Genomic DNA, 23,325 nt, shown 5'->3' with positions numbered 1-23,325 from the left:
TGCTCTGGGAATCACTTCAAGTGAACTCTGGTTAGGCCGGCACCATGTGTGAAAGTGATTTGCTCCCAGGGATGGGCATCGAATTGCGCTCAAATTGTCGCTTGATTTTCTGTTTCACAGCGTTGGAGAAAACCCAAAGCCTTGTGAAAGCATACGTATATGCAGGGGAAAAATAATCAAACATTCAACTCAAATGATTCGCAAAACACTCTTTAAGTTCTCTAAGCCAGTGAGTGAAGTGTTTACCAGTGTGAAATTAATGGGGGAAATCCCCAAACACACACATACTGTAAATGTATTACAGACCTTTAGTTACAAATGATGTTTTCACGCAAATTCACTTTCTTATAAAATTGCGCTCAGTCTGCTGTTCAGGAGGCATTTGTTTGTGTGAAACTACCCTTAAACATGTGATTGTTCATTTCTGACCTGCGCCGTTTCAAATAAATGTCATTCTAAAGTCTAATAGGACCACCTAAAGAGCTGCTGTGTTTCTGACTGCAGGTCACATGTTACACCATGTGAATATTGGCCTGAAAGTGAAGCAGTGTGTCCATCAGATTCCTGCCATGCTGATGGAAGCTACCATTCAGCCGATCACGCGGACCGTCCTGCGCGTGCGCCTCACTATCACCCCCGACTTCAGGTGGAATGACCAGGTAACTATAGCAACCGCAGCCCCGACGGAAAAAAGGGGCTCTTTTTTGGCGCGTGTACTCTGTTGCACGAAGGTGCAGGTAGAAAATGTTGAAACATTTTAAGCATTACTGGAAATGGCATGCAGGTATGAATGTGCACGCACACACACACACACACACACACACACACACACACACACACACACATGCACACACACAGTGGCTTTGGGAAGCTTAAAAGATGCCTAATCTGTCTGTTCCTCTCATATGTGTAAGATCACAGGGGTTTGAATAGCTGAAACCTGCTGCCATTGTTCTGTGGAGTGGGAAAGGAGGGGGAGGGTGGGAGGGAGGTAGTGAGCCACAGATGGACCCTGTGTGTCCTTCTTGTGTAGCAGTCTCACTCACTCCTCCATCTTATAAAAGCTTTCTTCAGCTCGATGATCAGCATCTGGGCCATGCTTCAATCCCCTTTTCTGATGCCTCCCTCCTCACAGCCGCAGCACACAGGCACGATGGCCAATTCAAAGATTTGTTTTAGCCAAATCATATTCACATGGTTATAGATTCTTTTTGGTCAACTTTTATTGAATTACGAGTGGGCAGTATAGGCAATATACTGATAATCGATAAAATCACAAGAATTCTTTAAAACCAAATAAAACATAGTTCTACAAAAGACTGCTGTGACATTTTATCACAAACCTGATGAAAGTGTTCCAGGAGATTAGACGGCAGCATGGCCGAGTGTGCTTGTGCGAATAGTTATTTTCTTATATAGTACCTATTAGGTAGGAATTTGTAGTCAAAGCTTCACGTAACATAAGACTAATAACATGCATTCAGAAAAGGGGACATAATCTGTGGTAGGGCTTCTGTAGGAATAAGTCTATTCATGTTTGTGTAAGGGTGTTGATAGATAGATAGAGAGATAGATAGATAGATAGATAGATAGATAGATAGATAGATAGATAGATAGATAGATAGATAGATAGATAGATAGATAGATAGATAGATAGATAGATAGATAGATAGATAGATAGATAGATAGATAGATAGAACTTTATTGTCGTTGCAAAATACAGGATCACAGCAGCGAAGTGCAGTTTAGCATCTACCAGCACTGCAAATAGTAGCAAGTGTGCAAATTGACCAGTGCAGATAAATATGTAAGCATGCAGTGGGTGCACTTATCTCATATTTCAGCAACCATTTTTTCTTTTTATATCTTCTTAAAGGACAATACTACAGAAATTAAACTTGGATATATTTTAGAGTAGACAATGTGCAGTTTTTTTAGCAGTACAGATTAACTGTCCTCTGAAAAAAGAGGACAGTTGTCCTTCTGTATTGTTGAAAGATTTATGATCAAACTCTTGTTGTCACCCAAATGAGGATGGGTTCCCCTTTTGAGTCTGGTTCCTCTCAAGGTTTCTTCCTCATAACATCTAAGGGTCAAGTTTTTCCTTCCCCCAGTCGCCATGGCTGCTCATCAGGGATAAATGCACACCATTCACCTTGACTGTTGATTTCTGTAAAGCTGCTTTGAGACAATGTCTGTTGTAAAAAGCGCTATAGAAATAAATAAACTGGACATGGAATTCACCAGAGCTGCACAGGTTGCTGCTGGAATCCTCTTGCACTCCTCCATAACGGCATCATGTGTCGCTTCTTCACCTTCTGCTTGAGGATCCCCCACAGGTGCTCAATAGGGTTCAGGTATGGAGACATACATGGCCACTCAATCACCTTCAGCTTCCTCAGCAAGACAGTTGTCACCTTGGTGGTGTGTTGTTCGGGGTTTTTTTTATGTTGGAAAACTGCCATTTGGCCCAGTTTCTGAATGGAGGGCCTCATGTTCTGCTTCAGAATGTCATAGTATATGTTGTAATACACGTTTTCCTCAATGATCTGCATCTTTCCAGTACCAGAAACACGCATGCAGCCCCACACCATGATGCTGCCACCACCATGCTTGACTGTAGTCAAGACACAATTTTCTTTGTATTCCTTACCAGGATGCAGCCACACATGCTGGACACCCTCTGAGCCAAACAAGTTTATCTTAGTCTCATCAGACCACAGGACATGGTTCCAGTAATTCATGCTCTTAGACAGCGTGTCTTCAGCACACTGTTTGCAGGCTTTCTTGTGAGCCAGCTTAAGAAGAGGCTTGCTTTGTGGATGATGGCCAAGAGAACCGACAGTGTTATTGCAGTGTGAGGTGTACGGTCTGAGCACTGACAAGTGGACCTTCCGCTTCTGCAACCTCTAAATCAATGCTGGCAGCACTCATGCTTCTGTTTTTTTTTACGGACCCTTTCGAGGCCTGTTTCAAGTGGAACCTGTCTTGGAAAACCTCTGTATGACCCTGTACACTGCACTGTAACTCAGTTTCAGGGTGTTACTGATTTTCTTATAGCCTCGGCCATCTTTGTGGAGAGCAATAATTGTAATTCTCAAATCTTAAGAGAGTTCTTTGTCATAAGGTGCCATGTTGAACATCCAGTGGTCAGTATGGGGAAAATTGTACTGGAAGCACAAAATTTTACCTGCTCCAATACAAGATACACATATTTTTGTATACAAGTATGTATCATACAAGAACATGAACATGATGAATAGAACATTCATTTCTATGGTCTATTACATTCATTTCTATGGTCTATTCTTTGCACGGTTACACGATATACAACTGTTATCACTTAGGGTGTATTTTTGTCAGCAGCTATTTAGACAATAATGGCTGTATGTTGAGTTTTTTTCAGAGGACAGTAAATCTGTACTGCTATACAAACTGCACATTGTCTACTCTTAAAACATATTTCATTTCTATGGTATTGTCCCTTGAGAAGGTACTAAAATGGTTGCAGAAATGTGAGGGGTGACATAATGTGTGTGTGTGTGTGTGTGTGTGTGTGTGTGTGTGAGTGGAACGCCGCGTCTCGCGATGATGTCACGTGACGTCACTGGCCCCGCCCCTTCAGGAAAAAAAGGCCCAAAACTTGCGTGCTGGGTATCGAAACGCTCGTCTCTCAGAGTACGCTTCACGCCTCTAGCGTTAGGTTAAACCGATACGCCTCTTGCCCAGGTAAACGGCCGGAGCGAGGATTTGTGCACCGGCAAGCACTACTCAAATTTTCTTCAGGAAATGTCCCTTTCTAGTTTGTCTTATTAGCTTCAAAAGAGGGAGAAAAAAGTTTCCCAACATTAAATATTATTTAAAAAAAAGTATAATATAATTAATCGCTTCATGTTGTCATTGAAATTTGCCTATAAGAAGACACCAGTCATGTATTGTTACATATTGTATACTGGGACATGGCTTACTTTTAGCTTCATTACCTTCTTTCATTTTAACTTTTTTAACAGTCTGCGCTTTTGCTTAGTTCTCTCTCCCTTCTGTGATGGCATATTAATCAGACACGGCTGATGGGTGACACGGCTGTCATAATGTTAGCTCAGTATTGCAAAAGCAACTCGAAAGGAACAGCATGTTCATGTGAACTGTCCGTGTGGCACGCCTGAACTCTCTGCTCTCGGCCGACTCCAGACATATGCGCGAATCCCGCTGCAGCAAGTCTGTTGCTTTTGAAAACAAACACACTTCATTAAGTAGCAGCTGCTCAGGACTTCACTTCACTTCTCCTGCGAGTTCAGAGTCTCCTGAGTCTTTTTCACGCTCGCAAAAACTTTCCATCTGACCCTGTTCAGACCTCCTAATAGTGCTGTCATAGATCTTCTTTATTTTTCCCCTCTTAATTTCCACCCTGAGAATACAGTCCAATAACTTGGAAGTGGATTTGTGTCATGATTCTAAACTCCTTTGACATGTTCCAAGCGAGCATATGCACACTGTTAGCACTGTCCATCTTTCACGCAAGCGCTCGCTCCGAGTCAGACTGCTTAAAAAAAATTGGGGCTGAAAATGTTCAGATTAAGCAATCCCGGTTCTGTCTAATCAATCACCGCAACTGAACCCTATGCCACGGCTATACCTGCTTATTTTTATCATGACTTACACTGTCTCAGTGCAGCAACTGATAGAAAGGCCCAGGAGAGGATTAAGACCAGATTAGTGCTGAGCTTTAGCCCAGCCCCAGCTGGAATAGGAGGCTTTTGTAGCACCATCGAGAAAAGGATGACTGAATCGGGAAGATGAACGCTTGTGTCTGATTAGTGGTGCAATCTTGGCTCTTGGGAGAGTTGTAACAGAACACCCCAAGCTTAGCGGTGATCCCAGTGCAAACGTACACACAGCAGCTCTGCAAACCTCTTCAGACACAAAGCGCTCTGTTCGCTGCGAGCACTCGGGGGTTTCTTTGCCGAGCGTTTTTGCAGACGCTTGTAATTCTTCCAAATGGATGGACGTCATCCACAAACTCATTACAACATTATGTAGTTGTACAATAGTGTTTTCACTCAGCTCTCATTAGCGAACAACTGCCCCATGGGTTCCGCTAAGAGAGACGGCACACACGGCCACGCTAACTCTTTCTGCAGATACGTCCATGGCTCCTGGTGAAACAAAGAATGCGGTCATATCGCTGACTTCTTTCCAAAGCTAATGTCCTTCCTCATGGTTATGTGTCCGTCCCTCAGGTGCACGGCTCAGTTGGAGAGCCATGGTGGCTGTGGGTGGAGGACCCCGTCAACGACCACATTTATCATTCAGAGTACTTCCTCCTTCAGAAGAAACAGGTAGGCATTCATTGTCATCTACATTCATTTTTTTTTTAAGATTTTGATCCAAAGTAAGTTGCACTTAAACCAATCAGGTGAGACACTTCTGGCCAGGTTTAAATCTCATCTGGATTTTGTAGATGTGTATCTCCTATGAACAGCTGCTATAGTCATAAAGAATGTTCCATGCCCATTCTAAGCGTCTTAGTCTCACAACATTATTTACAAATAGAGCTTTTTTTTTTTTTTGCCAATCTGCCAATTTACACTACATGATCTTCACCAATGATGGAGGGGGACACGAGATCAGATGTTCGAAAGCACATACTGTATTTGTGTATGCACAGCATGAATTAACTCTGAGCTAAATAAGTGCTTCATTGTCCATTTATGGTAATGGATACATTCATATTTTTTTTGACATCACTTCCTGAACTTGGACGAACGAGGAAATTACCCCAGTTCCTGAGTTTGAATTTCGAGTTTCGTTTTCTTCAGCTTTTCCTAGTCGGAGTTCAGGAATTTACAATTTTTGATAGATCTTGATCTAGTAGGACTCACCCTTTTATACTTCTCTTAAAAATTGCTGACTCAGTTTAATCTATCAGAAAATTATAACCCACACCATATTATGTTTTAATGTAGTTATTTCACATATAACTCTGTTCTGGAGTAAGCCTCAAAGCACCCCGGTGTGGTTTATCAGAAGGAGAAACAAAAGTCATTATAGGAACGAACATTTTATTCAAGTTTATTTGTAAAGCACTTTTTACATTTAAACTTTTAGAGTAATATATATAACAATTGAGGATATACATTTTAATCCTTATTAAAATCTCCACTGATCAGGCCAGAGGCTCGGATAAAAAAGAAAACATCTGAGACAAAATGAGGAAGAAACTTTGAGAGGAAGTCTTACTGATACAGACTTGAGTGCGAAACTGGTTGTGGTTGTGTATCAATTGCAGTCCACACCCGTCTTCATGGTTCCTTAATGGAAACATCCACTATTATCTCATGTATCTTTGGGATGTCCATGTGGGCTATCTACCTTCCAAGTGAAGAAAGAAAGAAAGAAAGAGAGAGAGAGAGAGAGAGAGAGAAAATTAGGTATCTTTATTGTTAGATAGTAGTTCAGAACAGTGTATATTGTAGCAGAGTATATACAGGAATTTCAGCAAGATTAGCACTGTCAGCATTATTAGAAAAGAGCAAGTTTCCGAGGTGGAAAGTATCAAATATCATTTACTCATGTTACTGTAACTGAGTAGTTTATTTGTGTACTTCTACTTTTTAAAATCTGTAATTGTACTTTTACTAAAGCATGTACTTAACTACATTTTAAATCATATCCATTACTAAGTAAATAAATAAAATAATGCAAGGGGAAAAATCGCACCACTGAATCTACTGCACTGATTGATTGATGGACGGAGAACAAACGCGCTAAACTCGCAAGAAAGCAACATGGCGTCAAAACGAAAGTTGTTCAATGTGTGCACTCACTGATTTCTGAATCTGCATTTGCAATTTCTCTCATTATCATAAATTACATTATCACAGGAGATTTTCTTTTGTTTTGAACTACACTAGAATCCCCCACAGCACCTCAGCTGTTAACAAAAAAGAATTTTTCATAAAAGATTTTCTTTATTTACTTAAGTAGATTTTTAGAAGTGTAACTTTACTTTAAAAGTTCTTTAAAATTATTATACTCTTTCCACCTCTGGCCAAAATATAACACAGACATTAAGGTACCCTTGGACATAAAGTGGCCAGCCATTCTACAGTAATATTCTCTCACCTCTATGATGTGACCCACATTCTCAGACCTAAAGTCTTTACACATACAGTCCTCATTTCTATCTCTTTTTGTCCCTTTAGGTACTGAGTGGGGAGCCTCAGCAGGTGGTGTTCACCATCCCAATCTTTGAGCCCATGCCGTCACAGTACTACATCCGTGCTGTTTCAGACCGTTGGCTGGGCTCTGAGGCCGTGTGCATAATCAACTTCCAGCACCTCATTTTACCTGAAAGACATCCCCCACACACAGGTGTGTATCATATAGGAGCAAAGATCCACATAAACCGTAAATTTGTATGCTCACCAACATTAGTCTTTATATTTATCACTAATGTTTTTTCTTCATTGGTCTAAACAGAGCTTCTGGACCTACAGCCACTGCCTGTGACAGCGTTAGGCAACAGGGAGTATGAGAGTCTATATAAATTCACCCATTATAATCCCATTCAGACACAAATCTTCCACACACTCTACCACACCGACACCAACGTGCTGCTCGGAGCACCAACTGGCTCAGGAAAAACCATCGCCGCGGAGATGGCTATCTTCCGAGTTTTTAACAAGTATCCTGATGCTAAGGTGTGTGTTTCCGGGTTCTGATTGGTCGGCACCTGTCCGTGTTTGTGAGCATGTCATCCTCGGGTTTATGTGCATTGTTGGTTAAAGTTGTGAAACTTTCTGGTTAAAAAAAAAAAATGTCGCCAAGATATAGTCTCACACCGAACATATAAAAGTGATCTTTCATTTATCATTTATAGCAGTGGTGGACAAACTACACAAACCATGTAGTTAAGTTAAAGTAGAGATACACTTGGTAAAATACTCCAGTAAAAGTACAAAAGAAGTTGCCTTCAAATGTACTTAAGTATCTAAAGTACTATGATTTATTATGGCTTTAATTTTCCTATTAGGGCTGCAACTAATTTAGATAATTGATTAATCTACCCCCTTAAAAATTGTATAAGCTGTTTTGCTTTACATTATCTGTATATTATAGCTATACAGAACCCTATACAATATGCAAAAGCCACATATTATATTTCCAAACAATATTAAAATATATATAATTTTGCCATTTTAAAGCTTCTAGTGGCTGCTTATTGAGGAGTGCATGCAGGATTTCTCCTTTGAACAAATTCACTCATGCTGTGATGTTTCTTTCTGTAAAAAAATGTTGTGTTTGTTTATTTAATGATAATTGCACATGGCAAGTTGACAACCATGCTTTAAAAAAAATACAGACATTTTGTTCGGTTGTGAAAATATAAGCATCTAGAATATATCATTAATTGTGTATAAATTTAGTATAATGATTAAATGATATCTGCATAAATCAAATATGTAAACATTGGGAAAAAAAGCATTTGAACGCAGCCTAAATAATCGATAGCGGCATTCCTTGACAACGAATTTCATTATCGATTATTATCGATTTTATCATTTTTGTCTCAAGGCTCTTTGCTTAATCATCTCAGTTTATGTGAAAAGACTCTGGTACTCTTAGCACAGCAACCTATTAATAGAATAATATTAATGAGTTAAACCCTTATTGATATTAATTAAAATTATCATGCGCTCAAAACATAATTTTTAACTACTTAAAGAAAAAAAGTAACTCTGACTGGAATGCTAAATGCTGAATCAGCATTTACAACATTTGGAGCAAATTTTTAATGACAACAAAAAGCTTTTACTATTTCACTTATTTCTTAATTAGATTTTCAAAATCTATGCTTTGGTTTCAAAGTGACAAAAATGTTAATAAAGTGGATGTGCAAATATCATTATCTCATGTATACTATATATACATTATACATGTAGAGAAATTTGTCCATTTTTACATAATCCATTTATCATACCGCTGTGTTTTTATAGGCGGTGTACATTGCTCCTCTGAAAGCACTGGTCAGGGAGAGGATTGAAGACTGGAAAGTTAGGATAGAGGAGAAGCTTGGCAAAAAGTGAGTTATGAGATAGCAAATTACACCAGCATGCCTGATCATCATTCTCTTCTTAATTTGTCTTTTCTGTGTTTTTTATTTGTTTTTTTATTTTTTGTTTTTATCTTTGTCCCCCTCTCTCTGACTCGCTCTAGGGTGGTAGAGCTGACTGGTGATGTGACTCCAGACATGCGGGCCATAGCGCAGGCTGATTTGATTGTCACCACTCCAGAGAAGTGGGATGGAGTCAGTCGCAGCTGGCAGAATCGCAGCTATGTTCAGAAAGTGGCCATTCTTATTATTGATGAAATCCACCTACTCGGTAAATACACACAGAGCCGATTGCTTTCTTCTTCATAGCTTTTAGAATGTAATAAAAATCTGCTTCTCGATCCATAGAAAAATCCTTTTTTTTGTGAATTTTATTTAGGACACTTTTGAGCTTGATTTAGTACGGGTACTTTTCAAAACCACACAGCTGTATTATATTTTTTCACGTTTTTCACTTGTACGTTCTGTTTTTGCATAGGGGAAGACAGAGGACCTGTTCTGGAGGTCATTGTATCGAGGACAAACTTTATCTCGTCTCACACCTCCAAGACTGTCCGAGTGGTCGGGCTCTCCACAGCACTCGCTAATGCCCGAGACCTGGCAGATTGGCTGGGCATCGGACAGGTGAGCTCTTTAGTGCAAGTCGCATTCGTTTATTTCTTTTGTTTAATTTGTTGATGATGTGGCTGTAGGAAAAAGCCTGAAAGTGTTTCCGTTTATGAGAAAACAGTCTGTGCGGTTTATAGTTTTCGACTGACAGGGCAACTACATATTGTTAAGATTACAGCCGTAGTGGGTGTTTGCAACATTTCAGTGTTCAAACAGTTGTTCTTGTCTGGCTTACATCACAAACTGTGTGTGCAAGCAGGAGCATGTTTAATTTAATGTATCAGGACTCCGGGTGAGCCAGGGCAGGCAGCAGTAGTTATGTAAACGCTGTTTGACAGTTAGTGCCAGGAAGGGGGCAAAGGCTCTCTATAAATCTGCCTGCTGCTGTTTGGACTGGGTCACAACATTACCTGACCAATCCATTATCCAGCCCTTTAAATATGTGCACACACGCACCCAGGCCTGTGCCACTTGTGGGAGAGCAGGGCTCTGGGACAGGAGACAATGACAAGCTGTAATTACCCAGATGGGCCACATGGTCCGGCACACAGCCAGCTGCTCACTCGATCTCTCATCCTTTCTCTCTTTTTCTTTGTCCCTCTGTCACTCTCTCAGGTGGGATTGTTTAATTTCAGACCGTCGGTTCGTCCAGTCCCATTGGAGGTACACATACAAGGTTTCCCTGGGCAGCACTACTGTCCTCGTATGGCCAGCATGAATAAACCCACCTTTCAAGGTACAGTTCAACGATCTATCTAACTGCCACACACTAACAGTATCAGAGTTAGGGCTCCTTAGTGAATCAGCAGAGAAGTAATCACCCTAGGAGATTGCAAGTTGGAATCTTGATAATGCCAGGAGTGTTTGTCACACACTGAATCTAGGCAGTCGAGAGTGTCTGCAAGCTCATGTATGCAAAAGAAGCTCAAAAAGAGCAGCTGTTGCTCTCTCGCATGTCTTGGAGGACTCCTAGGAGTCAACCTTCCTAGGTTGGTAGATGTTGTATGACAGAAGAGCTAGCGGGTGGGTGGGAAATTATCCGATGGCCAAACTGGGAATAAAATAGAGGAAAAAGCAGTATCAGCTTTATTTCTAATCACTGTTACCATGATGTAATGTACCACACAGACTCATCTTTTCCACTATAAACTTGTCCTCTTTAGCCATCCGCAGCCATTCCCCTGCCAAGCCTGTCCTGATATTTGTGTCATCTCGACGGCAGACACGTCTCACTGCACTCGACCTGATCGCCTTTTTGGCTACGGAGGATGACCCAAAGCAGTGGTTACACCAGGATGAGCGAGAGGTCAGAATGATGTGTAGTACTAAACTAAACTGGGACTGTTCTTAAAGCAAATACTTTACCATATGAGCTGCACTGTGTTCCATAATTAAACATTCTGCAAAGGTAAATTACACATTGCATATCACTGACAAGCCTTACCCCAGCCTCTCAGGTCTTTTTACTTAACTTTTTTCATCACATAATGTCTTCCTCTGCTTACTAACCCATTATTTCTCCATCCCTGATCTCCTGAGGCCAGATATGATGGAAGTTCCTTGTGTTTTCCTAAAGCTGTGGTTTTACTGTGATTACATAGTCAGCTCAGACTGACATTAGCTGGGAAAAGCTGGAGTCCTCTCCGAGTAGATTTCTTGTGCATACGCTTGGACCTGCTCGAGATGTGAGCAAACAGCTTTTTTTGGGCCTCTGAGTTATCAATGTTTTCTAATATTGCCAGAGCACTCATTTCTAGACCTGTTGGAAAACGTTGCTCTGGTCTGCTAACAATCAGCCTCTCACAGTCAAAACAAGGAAGCAACCTATTCCATGTGTTCTACTTAATACGCTCCATCAAGTCCATTAACATCCTCGCCAACTCTTCTATACAGTTTACGTGTGTTGTCCAATTAGTGTGTTTAAAGTTACAGCATACACTCTTAAAAGAGGATAATGTGTGAATGGTTGTAAGCAGTCTTGATGGATGTTTTGATAGTCACCCCTACCTTGTGACTTATCTGTGAGGGTGTAGTGAGAGAGACTGTAACCACAGAACAGCTGCTGTCTGGATAGTTGATGGTGATTTGTGGGTGTTGCAGTGACCAGGTACCAAAGGTATTTAAACAGTTACACAATTTTAACAATCATATAAATTCAATTCAGTTCGATTTGTTTAGCAATTTTCACAATGGACATGGTCCCAAACCAGCTTTATGGAAAAAATAATTACGAATGTAAATGGCAATGTCATAAATTAGGCCCTATAAGTGTACCCCTAATGAGCAAGCCAGTGGCAGCAGTGGCAATGGAAAAACTCCCCGAGATGGCACGAGGAGGAAACCTTGAGAGAAACCAGATTTAGAAGGAAACCCGTCCTTGTCTGTGTGACACCAAATGTCTATTCCTTATAGTTCCATCATTTAAGGACATTTGATACAAAGCTGTTTGTCAATTGCAGTCCTAAGCCTTTTTTTTCGCGGTTTATATTAACGTATTGTCCCGAATATAAGACAACCCCTTTTCAAAGTGTACCTTTTGGAAAAATGCTTTTTGAAAACCCCCTTTTGTCTTTTAAAAAGAAAATGCTTCAATTTAAAAATGCTTTTTACACGGCATATCATATATTACCCGCAGCAAATCTGGATTTAATTATCCTAGGCTGTCCATCTCATTGTGAATAAACATGCCCATACCCATGCCTGGAGTATCCCATCGCAGAGCAGGACTTACCACAGGCTACGTAATGACACACGCCAGTCAATTTCTTAGAGCGGCCGCTTTTAGGACTGCGGTAAGCTTTTCTTTGAATACTGGTATTAGCATTTCTAAGACTGGCTTTTTTGGGCTTGCCATTACATTCTAAAATGCTGTTTTTCTTGGCTGATTGACAGATGTTAGATAACTCTTACAGATAAATTAGCATTTATCACCATGAGTTTAAAATTTGCATCATAAGCTCGCCTCAGATGCCGGTTTACTTGGCTTTTACTTTGAACCACTATGTTCTGGACAGTTTACCTGTGTTTGGCTCCACCTACTTTATCAAGAGTACGGTATTAGTGACAATAGTCTAGAGCTCGAATATGAGACATTATTGACATGCTTTTATATTAAAAAATATTCTTATATTCCAGACAATACGGTCATTTAAACTGTTTTAGTTCATTACAGTCGGATCCATCTTTGACTTTGTATGCCATCACATTTGTCTCTGTACACCACCACAATAGTAAGAAATCAATCAAGATATTGTTGAGGTGTAGACCAGGGGTCCCCAACCACCAGGCCTTGAACCGGTCATCTGGTACCAGGCCGCACTGAAAGAATACAAACTTTTTCTTTACTTATGTTTTTTTTTTTTTCTTTTTTTTCCATTTTATTGACTTTGGCATCCTGCAGGGTGTTTTTTTTTCTTCAAAATGTCCTCTTCCGCGTATGCCAATTTCATGCACTCTTTTTAGTCACCGTTTTTTTTATGCATAAATTAAACTCGCACTGATTCCACGTTAGTTGTTACAATTTTATTATATATTTAATTCTTAAATTAATAAATAAATCATACAATTTGCAAAACTGTAATTTAATATGCACACTATTGTGTTACTGTGATACTGTGGGAGACAACAAAAGTGAATGATCAACAAATTTTTTCCTTGGAGAAATATATGGAGAAGAAAGGGATCGCTCATGATCCAATGCTTTCCACTCCATCTGTTAATCATGATGGAATGCCATAAGCATCTAAAGCTGCCAGTAGGACTTATGGTTATTATTTTTTTTTTTATCAATGTGACTGCTGTTAGATGTAGCAGGATAAATGGTGGAAGTGTATAGAGCTCTGCTCAGATTCAACTAATAGGACAACTGATAATGACTCAGAACATGCTGTGAAAGCAACTCAAGACCTTTGTATGGCCAACAAATGAAATGCTCTTATATTGCTGAGTTAGTCACCTGACCTCAAACTAACTGATGCTTTTCACTTAGTGGAGACAAAACTAAGTGCAGAAATACCCACAAACAAACAGCCACTCAATTCAGCTGGAGTAAAGACTTGACAAAGTATCTCCAGGGAGGATACTTAGCATGATGTCTATGGGTTCTAGTCTTCTGGTAATCACTGACTGCAAAGGATTTGCATTTAAGTTTTAAAATGACTCATTCTATTTATAATTATTAGTTTGTCCAATTCATTTTGAACCTGTAAAAAAAGGAAGGACTGTGCAGATAAAATGGTTATAATACATATATAGTTAATCCAAGGATTTTTGTTCAATCTTTGTTCAAGTCACTACTTCATTTTAATTTGATTGTGATGGTGTAGAGACAAATATATGAAACTGAGTCTGTCCAAAAAATATGGACAGTAGGTCAGTGACACTGCAGTGCTGAGAATATGGTCAACATATGTTGCCTGTTTAGCAGTGGTTCTGTGGCGCTTCCATTGACGAACAGCATCAAAGACGGGGTAACGCTGCATAGCAACCAGTCAGCTGCTTATATGTGTAAAATAGCTGTACCTGCGAAGTAGCAGTACTTAATTAACTGTTGTTTAAACATTTCTGCGTGGTTACCTGCGTAATTCATCAGTATAACTAGGATCTATTTAAGCCATATGGCAAACAAGGATTTTCCCCATTTCTTTGTTTGTATTGAATTATTTCAATGACTTTAATTCAGTGGTGGTGTTTTTTTTTTTTTTTTTTTTTTCCTTGTGAATAATATGAATTTTTTTTTTTTGTCATACAACAAAATGACAAACTGGCGGATTTAGTACAGTTTTAGGTTACGTCTCTGTGTGAGATATTGCAGCAATTACGAGGGTGGTATGCTCCCAACTGTGTGTGTCTCTATTCTCTTAACTCCTACAGTGTAAAAAATGAGCTACGCTATAAAGCTTTTTTATGAGTACAATTCCGTTTCCTTTGCTTTTAACAGCTCAGGCAGGAATAGAATGCAGCGATGTTTAACCATATTAGCAGATATTTTCCTTGAATGTGATGAATTTCTTTCAAGGTCTGAGGAAGGTCAGAGTAGCACCTGTAAGAACGGACACAACCGGCAATCGTTAGTTTCGAATACAACCAAATAAATATAACGGTGGTTGAGCAAAGAATAGACGGGGAAATATTGGACTGAGTAAATATGCGCAAACTGCGTTGTCAAATACATAAAGACATCAAAATCAGGATATCTATAGTAAGGCAAAAAAGCCTCAGCCAAGAAGCAGCACGCTGCCTGAGCTGCATGTGTGTGTGTTCCAGTGATATATGCTGCACCCTGCTGCGGCAGCTCTGCACTGGGCCGTATAGCGGCTGGAGATCCTGCTGTTTGAGTGACAGGCGGCTGGCGCGAGCTGTCTGTCTCCCAGCAGGGGTCTCCCTGCCTCTTCCTCTACCGGCTCACCCATTATCCTTCCATCCATCCATATCACTCTTCTCCACTGTTCTTCACATTTTCTATCTCATCAGATACTCAGCTTTTATGCTTTTAAGTTTTAGATTAACGTATGTAATAACGATTTACGGAAGCTGCTTTTCTCGCTTTGTAATCTTTTCTCTACCTCGTAACGTAGTGCCCCATCAAAGTGCGAGGTCTCATGAATTATTCATGAGACCTGTAGGTAGCGGCTGAGTAACATAATCGCAGAGGTCATACCATCACCTGGAGACAGAATGAACACATTTACAGGGAATCGGAACATTGTAAAGGCCCCGAGAACAGAATCCACAAGAGATGTTTGGCAATTGGATGTATATTAACTTTTCCTCGACTTGGAGAATTTGCATATGTGCAGAGCCGAACTAGCAGTAAATGTCGATCAATAAATAAAATAAATAAATAGAAAAGCTTTGACGAATCGATTAGGAATGTGATGATAGATAATGAAAGTCCTACTTTATAGGCCGCTCTTTTCAAAACCTCTATTCTCTTGCCTTCCTAAAGACGTTTTAAGGTTTATTATGATAACGAGCCTCAAGCGAGGTAATATGAATTATGTTATTTATCTGATGCGATAAACATCTTTTCTTTTGGTTTAGATGACGGATGTAATTGCCACAGTGAGGGAGTCTAACCTCAAGCTGACCCTTGCATTTGGCATCGGTTTGCATCACGCTGGTCTGCACGAGAGAGACAGGAAGACTGTGGAAGAGCTGTTCGTCAACTGCAAGATTCAGGTACTTCCGCACGGCACCACTGTTATTTTTACCAGTCGGGTGCCAATGTGAAAAATAAATCCACAAATGCCTATGAGCTCCAAAACCTTTACCGCTGAAAAAAAAAAGGCCAATTTTTAAGAACTAAATATCCGTAACAACTTTGACAGATGTTGGTTTGTGAAACGTTTGTATAATGTTGTAACTCTGTTTTTAAGGTGTTAATCGCCACTAGTACTTTGGCCTGGGGTGTGAATTTCCCAGCCCATTTGGTGATTGTGAAAGGCACGGAATACTTTGATGGGAAAACACACCGTTATGTGGATTACCCAATTACAGGTAAAAACGGCTCCAGGTTGTGTATGCCCATGTTACTGCCTACACGCAGATGTTCAGGACCTCCTGTGTGTCATTGCTTCTGCAGATGTTCTACAGATGATGGGGAGGGCAGGTAGACCTCAGTTTGATGACGAGGGCAAAGCGGTCATCCTTGTACATGACATCAAAAAAGATTTCTACAAGAAGTTCCTCTACGAGCCCTTCCCTGTCGAGTCCAGGTGAGTGTGGAGCATTTTTATATTGTCTTATAATCACTGAGAAAATCTCATTTAATGATGTTGGATGTGATCATCGTGTTGTAGCCTGCTTGGCGTTCTGGCTGATCATTTGAATGCAGAGATAGCTGCAGGAACCATTGCTTCCAAGCAGGATGCCATGGATTACATCACCTGGACGTACTTCTTCCGCCGACTCGTCATGAACCCCAGGTGTGTTCTGATTTACTCCATTTCTCTGTCACGTGATTGATTTCTATCATTATATTTGCTGTTTAAATTATATGAAATACAGTGTAAACTATAGAACGGCTTGTCCTTATAATGGTGTGATTCACACATTTAAATTAGCATTTAAAATTTGTTTAGAGTGAATTCTTCTTCCTGCATGTGGAGACGGCTACAGTAGTCATGATATCCAGCTAGTAAATGTGTATGCACTCACTAAGCATAGTATTAGCAACACCATGCAACTTAATTTGCTGTAAAAACAGTTCAGTATGGGCTGCAGATTCTTGGAACATTGCACTGCTTTTATATGATTGGTTGATTACATAATTGCATAGGTATAAATGTGTTTGTAATAAAGCATGTAGTAAGTATAGCAAGTCAAGTCAAACATACAAATTTTTGGTTCAGTAAACAGTAAAACGAAACGACGATCCTCCATGACCAGGTGCTACGTAAAACAACATAACTTACGCTAGACAACACAAAACATAAGCATAAGCACAAAAGCGGAGCTACACACAGAGCTACAAGCACAAACAACGTAACACAGTAAAATAAGTAGATTGGAGAGGTGGCAGCTTAGTGATTAAGGCATTGGACTTTGGATCCCAAGGTCATGAGTTCAAATCTCAGCCACACCAAGCTGCAACTCCTGGGCCCCTGAGCAAATGCCATAATTGTAAAATGTAAGTATAGTATAGTTCTGACTGGTACAATAGAGCTCAGTGTGGAACAAAGTGCAAAGGCATCATCCATATAATAATAAATACAGTTTATGTAAACATTTGTTGGTCAAATTGTCTCAGAGATTTTTAAATGGTTGTCTGTGGTATAGTCTTAATGCCGCTCGTTCCCATGTTAGTCAATGGGAAAGGACCCAGACACATTTGAAGTCAAATCTTCACAAATGATTATTGGTGCTTAAAAGATTTGGATGTGAAATTCGAGTCTTATGAATATGCACACACTTTCCAACTCGTTTTTTGATGTCTAACTGTAGCTCGGCATACAATTTTCTTTAGCAAACCAGTGTGAAAAATTCTTCAGCTGAATTTCATATTTTTGGAGAGCACTTATGTAGTAGTAAACTTTACTACATACTTAAAATTATGCAGAGCAGTGATTTCTTTGTGTGTATAGTAGTATAGTGCATAGTATAGTGTGTTAGTTGAGTTTAATAGATTTTTCGCTAGTGTATATGAATGTACTTCTGAATTATTCCGATAAAATTGAATGAATACTTTCTATATATTAATTACTAACCATGTATATATATATATATATATATATATATATATATATATATATATTACCGTGTTTGCAATCGAATCACAGCTCTTTGCTAAACACACTGTGAAGGGGAATGACTGAACAATTCATTGCTTTATTGCTTGTAGCAAGTATAGTAAAATCAGTTGCAGATTTTTGCTGTGCGGTTGAAATGGCAACCAGAGACAAGGGAACATCTTCACACTGACTTATTACTGATTGTGTTGCCATGGCAACTTCCTGCCACCGCATAGCGCCGAGTCCACCCCATAGTTCACTCTGACATCACGGACCATGATCTAAAACATCACACATCACACATGCACACACAAACCCATCCCTGGCTGCAGAGGTCATATAGGGCGACATAGACATCTGCTGCGAATTGCCGATGATGATTCCAGAACATTCCACAGTGCTGGCATTTGCACGCCTGTCAGCCCACATTAAACATTTAGGAAGAACCGTGCCCTTAGTGGTTCAGAAATCTCTGACCGAGCTCATGCTATAGCATCACACGAGCAGCTACGTTCCGCCGAAACTGTTTTATTTAGCAGGAAGCTTCATGTATATTGCGTATTTTATGTGCTGACATAATCTATTAACTGTTAGATAACTTAACTCCCAATAGGACATTTCTTGTACTTGTCTCCTGCCCAGGTCCTAATGGTTCCTGTTATTTAAAAAAAAAAATAATAAATTGTCCTTGAGGACATAATCAAAGAGATCCGTCCAGTCTGAGAGTCAGAAATGATGGAGAATCTGTATACCCACTGTAAAATATTGGCCTGTTTTGACAGCTAGTGGTACCAGAGGAAGATTGATCATTTCAAAATATTTCACCAAGTACCAGGATATTTTCGCCCAAAATCTGGCTGCCTCTGCCAGGATGTTACGGCTTGGTTGCACACGGACCTTTTTGAGGAGATGATAATCAGCCAAAGAACTCTGTAATGGTTGTCTGACACAAAGTAATGTTTTGCAATGACCACCTCAGTGTCTTCATTCTCTCCAACGAAGGTGTCACCAAATTCCGCAGGAAAACAAAAGCACGACTTAAAAACACATTCTTACATGTGTTATTCATTTATTGTGCTTAGTTTTTGCTTTTTCCATGAAAGGTGCCAATAACTGTTTCCAGAATAAGATGCTATGAATTATTTAGGATACGATGCAATATGAGGCGGTTTTTAAAGGAAGGGTTTCTTTTTTTTGTTTTTTTATCTAAAAATCGTCTTGTTTATTTGTAAGACTTGGTGCAATTATTTTTGTTTATGACTCGACTTTGTGTGTGATTGTGAGTGGGAGGACATTATTTGTACGAGTAAGAACAGGAAGTCGTGTTCCCCAGCCCCATCTTTCTCTCTGTCGGTGCGCCTTTAAAGCTGCAATTTGAATCGGTCACCTTGACACCAGCCATTGCTCATCAGCAATGATTCAGTGGCACAGACAGAGCGGCATGCTCTCTCTTTCTGGGCGGGAGAGGTGTGGGCCCCCAGGGGTGTCATAAAGAGTGCCGCTTAGCGTCCCAACACCATCAGGGGCCACATGTCCATAATGATAATGGCAATAGCTTAATCACATCAAGTCATGTTCACAGCCAGCCACATGCTGAATGCTGCCTATTACTCATTCATTTGCTGCACATCCCTTGTACTAAGTCTGTGGACAAGAAGAGAAATTATCATTTTATATATATATATATATATATATATATATATATATATATATATATATATATATATATATATATAAATAAATATAAAAAAATATATATATATATAATGTGCGTGTAGGTGTCTTCAGTGAAAAGTCTAATGTCTGGATTGTAGTCTGACCTTTTTTTCCTTTTCTTTCCTTTTTGTTTTATCTTGTCATGCAAGATATTTTACAATGCTGATTGGCTAAATAGCCCAAGCTGTGCTGCAAGTAAAGCCAAACATTTTTAGGTGGATATTGTTCATCCAAGAATCAATGTTTTTTTTTGGGTTTTTTTGTATTAGACAATATCATTGTGATAAAACTATTAGACCGACATCAGTCAAAGTATATGTGCTTCAGGACAAAATATTTCATGGTAATCATCATTGGAACTTTAATAGCCTTGAAACCATAGTGTGTCTTTGTACAATATCTAAACTGGAGCCAGTAATTTTCCCTCATTATAAGTTCCTATAATGCATCATATTTGTCCAGACAAGGCAATACAGTTGTCATAGTCTGATTGATTGTACAGTACTTAATTATAATAATTAATAATGATTGGTCATTCAAATTGTTTGGTCGTCTTTCAGTGTATTATATCATATTGTACATGCATAACTCATTTTACACTGTTACATACTGGAGGGGGAAAAAAACAAAGTTTGCCAAGTACATGTTTCTTTCATTTACTTTCTGACTTACCGACTCCTGCACACACACACACACACACGCATACACATACACACGCACGCACACACACACACACACACACACACACATGCACACACACACACACACACACACACACACACACACACACACACACACACACACACTTAGATGTTTTTTGTAAATTAACGCGCATTGTTGTATGCAGTTCTGCTGGCTCATGTGGTAGCTTTCACATGCTAAGCAAAACATGGAAGTGATTTCAGCTTCACTCTGTCTGCCAGCCTGCATCCTGTAAGCTGCTAGTTATTTCACTGTAGGAGAAAATGTAGAAGTTATGTTTCACTAAGGACAAGTTGTAATCAAATTACATCGCCATGATGTTTATTGACCTAGAAATCACTACACTGTCAAAGCAGATCATGCGTATAAATATAGGTAAATATTTATATTCTATCCAACAATGTTTGTGGATTTTAAAATGTTCCCAATAAGAGTTATTTGAAGAGGAAGTCATGCAGTAGGCATGGCAGAGCATCTTTAGGAGAGACAGTAGGAAGCAAGTAATTGCAATTTATTTTTTCCTTTTATTCATTTAATTAGTTTGTCTGCTGCTTGCAGTTTTTTAACAGTTAAAAGTGCTGAATTTCTTTGTCTATGAACATTAACATTACTGAAAATATGAAAGAAATCTTAACCTTCTCAGTTCAGTCAGTTATCCTTTAGATAAAGTTTATTCTATGAAAAGATTTACTCAACCATTTTACTCATCTTTACCAAGGGTGCCAATAATTCTGGATCTAAATGTGTACATCCTTTCTTTTATGCTTAGCTACTACAATTTGGGTGACACCAGCCATGAGACTATAAACAAGTACCTGTCCAATCTGGTGGAGAGAAGCCTCAGAGATCTGGAAAGTTCTTACTGTATGGAAATACAAGAGGTATGTGTGCTAAGTATATTAAAGTAATAATTAGTGGAATACATTACTGAAATTTGCTAATAAGGAATAAAAGCTATTGGAAACCAGCTAACATGATTTCATTTATGTAGTACGTGATCTACTACCTCTTCCTCATCATTAGCAACTTAGGATGTACCAGTAGTTTTTTTTTCCCCTCTCTATTTCATTTATTAGTGATTTGAAATCACATTCATAGTTTCTTATAGGTTTTGAAGTGTATTAATTTGTGTTTTGACATTTTGGTTGATTTTCAAAGACAGATTTTATACATCAAAGTAGTCAAAGCAGTATATATGTAATGTATAAAATAAGCCTAACAATGAAATGAACTAAACAAAAAGTGTTAATTGAATTAAATAGCGAGAGAGCAATAGAGTGACAGACTAGAGACGCTTCGGATACTCAAATGTTATTTTTAAGGAAGAGCGGGGAACATGGCGCTTCTCAGGTTCACCCTATAGGTTAATCATAGCTGATGTTTGGGTTCGGTAATAAACCTGTGTTTCGTGTGCAGGATGAGTGCACCATCGATCCTCTCACGTATGGTCGCATCGCCTCGTATTATTACCTGAAGCATCAGACTGTTCGCATGTTCAAGGAGAGATTGAAGCCAGAGCTTCCCATCAAGGAGCTGTTGTCCATTCTTACTGTGAGTACACGTACACACATTCACACACACTCACAGCATATGGAGAAAGAGATAACCACGCATATATCCAGTTCATATAACCTTGTTTCTCCACTGTATCAGTTTTCAGCCAACTAAATATATCTATCCAGAGCACCAAATCTTTATTAGTTTGAAATAGGTCCAGTGGTTTAAGTAGAGAAATTAAAATTTTTTACATGGTAAAAAAAATAATAAATAATTAGTATTACATGAAATGTCTCAAGGAAGAAAGAACTGTTTTACCCGAAATTCCAACGAATTGTGTATGGGAGCTAAAAGAATTGATTATGACAGTATCTCTTTATTGTGCGTAGATGCTGAAATATTTGACTTGAAAAAACATTCTCTTATTAGGTGGATGATTTTACAGTGTTTTTTTTTTTTTTCTTTCTTTCAAATATGATTTTTCTCTGAATGTGTCACAGATTTTTTATATATATATATATATATATATATATATATATATATATATATATATATATATATACAAAAATCTCTCCTTTATAATTTATATAAATCTAATCTAAGTTCAAATATGGAAGTGGCTCAAAGCATATATCCGATTTCTGGTCATGTGACATGAGGAAGAATGGTCATATCTTCTTATGACTTTCACCCAGGAAGCATAACTCTATCATCCATTGTCAGCAATGCAGAAAACAAGCGGTGACTGTATTCAGTGGAAGGAAAAAGAAAATGTAAGCAAAACTAGAAGGCAGCTAATGTAAACGGAGCAGTAAAAAAACAATTGCACACCAAATCGATGTGCTCATGCAGGGAGCTTTGGGGCACAGGTGCATTCAAATTAAAACCACATATAAATCACTTATATCTGAACCAGACCGTGTTCGAGCAAAAAAAAAGACAAATAACGATTGCACAAAGAGGGCTATGATGTGAACGTAGCCTAAGATGGCAAACCGCTGTATGTTTAATAGAAAATAAAAAAATGAACAATCATCTTGCATGCTGCAAGTCCTAATGAAGACACTGTTGTCTATAGCGATTGATGTTTTTTCTGAGAAAGTGGTCTATTACTTAATATCTTAATTTAAGACAAAGCAAACTGATTAACTTGGTGCTTAAGACTGTCGCAGTGCTCTATGTGCAACAGCATACACTCATCATAGAACAAATTACTGTACAATTGTACTGCACTGTCCCAGTCCCAGTCTCAGTCTGTCAGCCAAAAACTTCCCAACACAGCAACATTGAGGATTTTAAGCACAGCTAACAGACACACAGACACAGTTGCAGCTCTCCAGGGTAGTGGAACAATTAGCGCCTCTTTACTTTCGCTCTATTAGAGGGCCGATTTCGTATCCTCTGTTCTCTCGGGGCTCGCCAACTCCGACCTTCTCCTTTCTACCGATAGCCGAC

General features: G+C 39.1%; 1 protein-coding gene across 5 annotated transcripts in view; it reads left to right on the top strand.

Annotated features, from left to right (window-relative positions):
• ascc3 (activating signal cointegrator 1 complex subunit 3) overlaps positions 1-23,325 on the top strand; it is a 159,938-nt gene that overhangs the window by 124,614 nt on the left and 11,999 nt on the right. For all 5 annotated transcript variants that reach the window (XM_046847275.1, XM_046847273.1, XM_046847272.1 and 2 more), the window contains exons 22-36: positions 505-659; positions 5,241-5,339; positions 7,206-7,374; positions 7,483-7,703; positions 9,000-9,085; positions 9,220-9,386; positions 9,594-9,739; positions 10,340-10,460; positions 10,888-11,030; positions 15,767-15,904; positions 16,102-16,222; positions 16,308-16,440; positions 16,525-16,650; positions 21,143-21,254; positions 21,790-21,924. In XM_046847275.1, the coding sequence (XP_046703231.1) occupies positions 505-659; positions 5,241-5,339; positions 7,206-7,374; positions 7,483-7,703; positions 9,000-9,085; positions 9,220-9,386; positions 9,594-9,739; positions 10,340-10,460; positions 10,888-11,030; positions 15,767-15,904; positions 16,102-16,222; positions 16,308-16,440; positions 16,525-16,650; positions 21,143-21,254; positions 21,790-21,924 (2,072 nt within the window). The remainder of the gene's footprint in view (positions 1-504; positions 660-5,240; positions 5,340-7,205; positions 7,375-7,482; positions 7,704-8,999; positions 9,086-9,219; positions 9,387-9,593; positions 9,740-10,339; positions 10,461-10,887; positions 11,031-15,766; positions 15,905-16,101; positions 16,223-16,307; positions 16,441-16,524; positions 16,651-21,142; positions 21,255-21,789; positions 21,925-23,325) is intronic.

Source organism: Silurus meridionalis, chromosome 4 (genome assembly GCF_014805685.1).
Source record: "Silurus meridionalis isolate SWU-2019-XX chromosome 4, ASM1480568v1, whole genome shotgun sequence".
Taxonomy (NCBI): Eukaryota; Metazoa; Chordata; class Actinopteri; order Siluriformes; family Siluridae; genus Silurus; species Silurus meridionalis.
Note: the sequence above shows the minus strand (reverse complement) of the source record. Positions and strands in the feature narration are given on the sequence as shown.